At 47.2% G+C, this 7,500-nt stretch overlaps 1 protein-coding gene across 1 annotated transcript in view; it reads left to right on the top strand.

The window, feature by feature from the left end:
• The window catches only part of LOC116373444 (transmembrane and coiled-coil domain-containing protein 3-like), a 30,852-nt gene that overhangs the window by 12,947 nt on the left and 10,405 nt on the right, over positions 1 to 7,500 (top strand). Inside the window, 5 exon segments of the mRNA XM_031822057.1 lie at positions 663 to 849; positions 1,463 to 1,580; positions 2,019 to 2,214; positions 3,677 to 3,827; positions 7,318 to 7,427. Of these exon segments, the coding sequence (XP_031677917.1) occupies positions 663 to 849; positions 1,463 to 1,580; positions 2,019 to 2,214; positions 3,677 to 3,827; positions 7,318 to 7,427 (762 nt within the window).

Genomic DNA, 7,500 nt, shown 5'->3' with positions numbered 1-7,500 from the left:
ACTCCGTCTCAGCAGAGAGCGACGTCTAACTCTCTCTCCTCTTCATTTTCGCTATCTGTTTATCACACATTTCCTAATCAGTCTTCCTGCTTCCCTCTCTCGCTCTCTCGCTCGCTCTCTCTCGCTCTCTTCTCTGGAACGTGATAATTATATTGTGTTCGTTTCAGGAGTTGAAGACCATTTTATATACTGTTCTTGTCACAAGAATAGTAAACAAACTAACATTTGACCAACGGGGACATTTTGTTGGTCCCCATGAGTTTAAATGCTATTTCTAGGGGGTTTAAGGTTAAGGTTAGAATTAGTGTTAGGTTTAAGAGCTAGGGTTAGTTTTAGGGTTAGGAGTCAGGGTTAGGTTTTGGGTTAAGGTAAGGGTAAGAGTACGGGTTAGGGTTAGGTTTTTGGGTTAAGGTAAGGGTAAGGTTAAGAGTACGGGTTAGGTTTTTGGGTTATGGTAAGGGTAAGAGTACGGGTTAGGTTTTTGGGTTATAAGGTAAGGGTAAGAGTACGAGTTAGGTTTTTGGGTTAAGGTAAGAGTACGGGTTAGGGTTAGGGAAAATAGGATTTTGAATGGGACTGAATTGTGTGTCCCCACAAGGTTAGCTGTACAAGACTGTGTGTGTGTATTTAACATGTGTGTACTGTCCTATGTGTGTGTGCAGGTGTGGAAGATCTCTGTGCAGGGTTCATGCTACCTCAGTCTGTTGATGGTGGCTACAGGGCTGCTGTGGGGTCAGGTGCTGCATATCCGTCCCACCCAGACCGTCTTCATCTCCTCCTGTCTCTCTCTATCCTCCACGCCGCTGGTCTCACGCTTCCTGGCTGGGGGCACCCGCGCAGACAAGGACGGTACGGAGACTACGGACGCGTGTGTGCGTGTGTGCGTGTGTGCGTGTGTGCGTGTGTGCGTGTGTGCGTGTGTGTGTGTGTGTGTGTGTGTGTGTGTGTGTGTGAGAGAGACAGAGCGAGAGAGAGACTTGACTTCCAATGCTCTTTATTTTAATGATAAAGAACCACCTGTCTTTAAATGAGTAACTGGCTACAAACATTAAAACTGTGTGTGTGTGTGTGTGTCTCTGTGTGTGTCTGTGTGTGTGTCTCTGTGTCTCTGTGTGTCTGTGTCTCTGTGTGTGTCTGTGTGTGTGTGTCTCTGTGTGTGTCTGTGTCTCTGTGTGTGTGTGTGTGTCTCTGTGTGTCTCTGTGTGTGTCTGTGTCTCTGTGTGTGTCTGTGTGTGTCTGTGTCTCTGTGTGTGTCTGTGTGTGTGTCTCTGTCTGTGTGTGTGTGTGTGTCTGTGTCTCTGTGTGTGTCTGTGTCTCTGTGTGTGTCTGTGTGTGTGTCTCTGTCTGTGTGTGTGTGTGTTTCTGTGTCTCTGTGTGTGTCTGTGTCTCTGTGTGTGTGTGTGTGTGTTGCTGTGTGTGTCTGTGTTGCTGTGTGTGTGTGTGTGTGTGTGTGTGTGTGTAGGGGAGCTGGACTACAGTAGTGTTCTCCTGGGGATGTTGGTAATGCAGGATGTTCAGCTGGGTCTGTTCATAGCCGTCATGCCCACCCTCATACAGGTGTCATCTGGCCACCTGGACAGGTGAGCACACACACACACACACACACACACACACACACACACACAGCTGTATATGCACTACTATCTAGACACACCCTGTCCCAAAACTCAACTCATGCTAGTAAGGTGTGTAGTTCCAAAGATGTGTTAGAAGTTCTAATGTTTAATACTGTTGTGTCCTGTCTTCTGAGGGTCCTGTCTTCTGAGGGTCCTGTCTTCTGAGGGTCCTGTCTTCTGAGGGTCCTGTCCTGTGTTTTGTTTTCTGAGGGTCCTGTCCTGTGTTCTGTCTTCTGAGGGTCCTGTGTTCTGTCCTGTGTTCTGTTTTCTGAGGGTCCTGTCCTGTGTTCTGTCTTCTGAGGGTCCTGTGTTCTGTCCTCCTAGCCCAGGTCCTGTTCTCTCTGTAAACCAGTGTTCTGTGTTGTGAGGCTGGTGTTCTGTGTTCTATCCTGTGTTCTGTAGTGTCCTGTTTGGAGGTCTGCACGTCCTCCTGCTCCTGTCCCAGGTCCTGTTCTCTCTGGCTATGGTACTACTGCTGTGTGTTCTCCTCAAATCCTTCCTGATTGGTCCATACTACAGGAAGCTCCATGCTGAGTCTAAAGGCAACAAGGAGATCCTGGTTCTGGGGACCGCTGCCTTCGTATTCCTCATGCTCACCGTATGTACCCCCCTCCTCACTCTTCCCCCTCTCCGCTGTGAGATATAGCCCCCCCCCCCCCCCCGCTATCCTCTCCTCTGTGAGATATAGCTCCCCCCCCACCCCCGCTATCCTCTCCTCTGTGAGATATAGCTCCCCCTCCTCTGTGAGATGTAGCTCCCCATCCTCTATCCTCTCCTCTGTGAGATATAGCTCCCCCTCCTCTGTGAGATGTAGCTCCCCATCCTCTATCCTCTCCTCTGTGAGATGTAGCTTCCCCCCCGCTATCCTCTCCTCTGTGAGATGTAGCTTCCTCTCCTCTGTGAGATGTAGCTTCCTCGCCTCTGTGAGATGTAGCTTCCTCCTCTATCCTCTCCTCTGTGAGATGTAGCTTCCTCTCCTCTGTGAGATGTAGCTCCCCCTCCTCTGTGAGATATAGCTCCCCCTCCTCTGTGAGATGTAGCTCCCCCTCCTCTGTGAGATATAGCTCCCCCTCCTCTGTGAGATGTAGCTCCCCCTCCTCTGTGAGATATAGTTCCCTCTCCTCTGTGAGATGTAGCTCCCCCTCCGCTATCCTCTCCTTTGTGAGATGTAGCTCCCCCTCCCCTATCCTCTCCTCTGTGAGATGTTACTTCCCCTCTGCTATCCTCTCCTCTGTGAGATGTAGCTCCCCCTCCGCTATCCTCTCCTCTGTGAGATGTAGCTTCCCCCCCGCTATCCTCTCCTCTGTGAGATGTAGCTCCCCCTCCTCTATCCTCTCCTCTGTGAGATGTAGCTTCCCCTCTGCTATCCTCTCCTCTGTGAGATGTAGCTTCCCCTCCGCTATCCTCTCCTCTGTGAGATGTAGCTTCCCCTCCGCTATCCTCTCCTATGTGAGATGTAGCTTCCTCTCCTCTGTGAGATGTAGCTTCCTCTCCTCTGTGAGATGTAGCTTCCTCTCCTCTGTGAGATGTAGCTTCCTCTCCTCTGTGAGATGTAGCTTCCTCTCCTCTGTGAGATGTAGCTTCCTCTCCTCTGTGAGATGTAGCTTCCTCTCCTCTGTGAGATGTAGCTTCCTCCTCTATCCTCTCCTCTGTGAGATGTAGCTTCCTCCTCTATCCTCTCCTCTGTGAGATGTAGCTTCCTCCTCTATCCTCTCCTCTGTGAGATGTAGCTTCCTCCTCTATCCTCTCCTCTGTGAGATGTAGCTCCCCCTCCGCTATCCTCTCCTCTGTGAGATGTAGCTTCCTCCACTATCCTCTCCTCTGTGAGATGTAGCTTCCTCCTCTATCCTCTCCTCTGTGAGATGTAGCTTCCTCTCCTCTGTGAGATGTAGCTCTCTTCTCCAACAGAGGTTATGTTTCCTGTACAATCAAGTACTACAATTGACATTCCAATACAAATACAATACTGTGTCATTAGGGAGTTTATGATATAAATGGTTACATTTGGTAGAATGGATATAGTTTATGTCAAATGATGTTTTCCCCCCGGCGTTTCCCAGGTGACAGAGTTCCTGGGCGTTTCCATGGAGCTGGGCTGCTTCCTGGCTGGAGCACTTCTCTCCTCGCAGGGTCACATTTGCACCACGGAGGTCATGGGCTGCATCGAGCCAATCAGAGACTTCCTCGCCATCATCTTCTTCGCCTCCATTGGTCAGAACTGAAGCTTACCCTCTGCAGTGTCTCTGTTTAGCGTCATATCTCTGTCTCTCTATGGCTGTTTAGCATCGTGTCTCTGTCTCTCTATGGCTGTTTAGCGTCATATCTCTGTCTCTCTATGGCTGTTTAGCATCATGTCTCTGTCTCTCTATGGCTGTTTAGCATCGTGTTTCTGTCTCTCTATGGCTGTTTAGCATCGTGTCTCTGTCTCTCTATGGCTGTTTAGCATCGTGTCTCTGTCTCTCTATGGCTGTTTAGCGTCATATCTCTGTCTCTCCATGGCTGTTTAGCATCGTGTCTCTGTCTCTCTATGGCTGTTTAGCGTCATATCTCTGTCTCTCCATGGCTGTTTAGCATCGTGTCTCTGTCTCTCTATGGCTGTTTAGCATCGTGTCTCTGTCTCTCTATGGCTGTTTAGCATCGTGTCTCTGTCTCTCTATGGCTGTTTAGCATCGTGTCTCTGTCTCTCTATGGCTGTTTAGCATCGTGTCTCTGTCTCTCTATGGCTGTTTAGCATCGTGTCTCTGTCTCTCTATGGCTGTTTAGCGTCATATCTCTGTCTCTCTATGGCTGTTTAGCATCGTGTCTCTGTCTCTCTATGGCTGTTTAGCATCGTGTCTCTGTCTCTCTATGGCTGTTTAGCATCGTGTCTCTGTCTCTCTATGGCTGTTTAGCATCGTGTCTCTGTCTCTCTATGGCTGTTTAGCATCGTGTCTCTGTCTCTCTATGGCTGTTTAGCATCGTGTCTCTGTCTCTCTATGGCTGTTTAGCATCGTGTCTCTGTCTCTCTATGGCTGTTTAGCATCGTGTCTCTGTCTCTCTATGGCTGTTTAGCATCATGTCTCTGTCTCTCTATGGCTGTTTAGCATCGTGTCTCTGTCTCTCTATGGCTGTTTAGCATCGTGTCTCTGTCTCTCTATGGCTGTTTAGCATCGTGTCTCTGTCTCTCTATGGCTGTTTAGCATCGTGTCTCTGTCTCTCTATGGCTGTTTAGCATCGTGTCTCTGTCTCTCTATGGCTGTTTAGCATCGTGTCTCTGTCTCTCTATGGCTGTTTAGCATCGTGTCTCTGTCTCTCTATGGCTGTTTAGCATCGTGTCTCTGTCTCTCCATGGCTGTTTAGCATTGTACAGTTGAAGTTGGAAGTTTACATACACCTTAAGGCAAATACATTTAAACTCAGTTTTTCACAATTCCTGACATTGAATCCTAGTAAAATTCCCTGTCTTAGGTCAGTTAGGATCACCACTTTATTGTAAGAATGTGAAATGTCAGAATAATAGTAGTGATTTATTTCAGCTTTTATTTCTTTCATCACATTCCCAGTGGGTCAGGAGTTTACATACACTCAATTAGTATTTGGTAGCATTGCCTTTAAGTTGTTTAACTTGGGTCAAATGTTTGGGTAGCCTTCCACAAGCTTCTCACAATAAGTTGGGTGAATTTGGCCCATTCCTCCTGACAGTGCTGGTGTAACTGAGTCAGGTTTGTAGGCCTCCTTGCTCACACATGCCTTTTCTAGTTCTGCCTACAAATGTTCTATAGGATTGATGTCAGGGGCTTTGTGATGGCCATTCCAATACCTTGACTTTGTTGTCCTTAAGCCATTTTGCCACAACTTTGGGAGTATGCTTGGGGTCATTGTCCATTTGGAAGACCCATTTGCGACCAGCTTTAACTGATGTCTTGGGATGTTGCTTCAATATATCCACATAATTTTCCATCCTCATAATGCCATCCATTTTGTGAAGTGCACCAGTCCCTCCTGCAGCAAAGCACCCCCACAACATGATGCTGCCACCCCCGTGCTTCACGGTTGGGATGGTGTTCTTCGGCTTGCAAGCCTTGTGTCAAAGTAGATGTCCTAACCGACTTGCCAGAACTAAAGTTTGTTAACAAGAAATGTGTGGAGTGGTTGAAAAACGAGTTTTAATGACTCCAACCTCAGTGTATGTAAACTTCCGACTTCAACTGTATCTCTGTCTCTCTATGGCTGTTTAGCATCGTATCTCTACTACTGTAGGTCTCTATGTGTTGTCTCTACTACTGTAGATCTCTATGTGTTGTCTCTACTACTGTAGGTCTCTATGTGTTGTCTCTACTACTGTAGGTCTCTGTGTTGTCTCTACTACTGTAGGTCTATGTGTTGTCTCTACTACTGTAGGTCTCTGTGTTGTCTCTACTACTGTAGGTCTCTGTGTTGTCTCTACTACTGTAGGTCTATGTGTTGTCTCTACTACTGTAGGTCTCTGTGTTGTCTCTACTGCTGTAGGTCTATGTGTTGTCTCTATTACTGTAGGTCTCTGTGTTGTCTCTACTACTGTAGGTCTCTGTGTTGTCTCTACTACTGTAGGTCTATGTGTTGTCTCTACTACTGTAGGTCTCTGTGTTGTCTCTACTGCTGTAGGTCTATGTGTTGTCTCTATTACTGTAGGTCTCTGTGTTGTCTCTACTACTGTAGGTCTCTGTGTTGTCTCTACTACTGTAGGTCTATGTGTTGTCTCTACTGCTGTAGGTCTATGTGTTGTCTCTACTACTGTAGGTCTCTGTGTTGTCTCTACTGCTGTAGGTCTATGTGTTGTCTCTACTACTGTAGGTCTATGTGTTGTCTCTACTGCTGTAGGTCTATGTGTTGTCCTCTACTGCTGTAGGTCTCTCTGTGTTGTCTCTACTACTGTAGGTCTATGTGTTGTCTACTACTGTAGGTCTCTATGTGTTGTCTCTATGTGTTGTCTCTCTACTGCTGTAGGTCTTTATGTGTTGTCTATACTACTGTAGGTCTCTATGTGTTGTCTCTCTGTGTTGTCTCTGCTGCTGTAGGTCTATGTGTTGTCTCTGCTGCTGTTGGTCTATGTGTTGTCTCTACTACTGTAGGTCTATGTGTTGTCTCTACTACTGTAGGTCTCTATGTGTTGTCTCTACTACTGTAGGTCTCTGTGTTGTCTCTATGTGTTGTCTCTGTGTGTTGTCTCTGCTGCTGTAGGTCTATGTGTTGTCTCTGTGTGTTGTCTCTGCTGCTGTAGGTCTCTATGTGTTGTCTCTACTACTGTAGGTCTCTGTGTTGTCTCTACTACTGTAGGTCTCTGTGTTGTCTCCTGCTGTAGGTCTATATGTGTTGTCTACTGCTGTAGGTCTGTATGTGTTGTCTCTACTGCTATAGGTCTCTATGTGTTGTCTCCATGTGTTATCTCTACTGCTGTAGGTCTCTGTGTGTTGTCTCTACTACTGTAGGTCTCTGTGTTGTCTCTACTACTGTAGGTCTCTGTGTTGTCTCTACTGCTGTAGGTCTGTATGTGTTGTCTCTACTGCTGTAGGTCTCTATGTGTTGTCTCTTCTGCTGTAGGTCTCTATGTGTTGTCTCTACTGCTGTAGGTCTCTGTGTGTTGTCTCTACTGCTGTATGTCTATATGTGTTGTCTCTACTGCAGTAGCTCTATGTGTTTTCTCTACTTGTGTAGGTCTCCATGTGTAGGTCTCCATGTGTAGGTCTCCATGTGTGTTCTCTTCTACTGCAGGTTTCCCATGTCTTTCCTACCTTTGTCCTGTATGAACTGACAGTCCTGGTGGTGCTGACTCTCTCACTGGTCATCATGAAGGTATGCTGTTGTTGCTTTAAACCCACTCTCACTTATTTTCTCTCTCTTTCTCTCTCTCCCCCTCACTCTCTCT

The sequence above is a fragment of the Oncorhynchus kisutch genome, unplaced genomic scaffold, assembly GCF_002021735.2.
Source record: "Oncorhynchus kisutch isolate 150728-3 unplaced genomic scaffold, Okis_V2 scaffold4054, whole genome shotgun sequence".
In the NCBI taxonomy this organism is placed as follows: Eukaryota; Metazoa; Chordata; class Actinopteri; order Salmoniformes; family Salmonidae; genus Oncorhynchus; species Oncorhynchus kisutch.
This window is presented reverse-complemented; position numbering and strand designations above follow the sequence as displayed.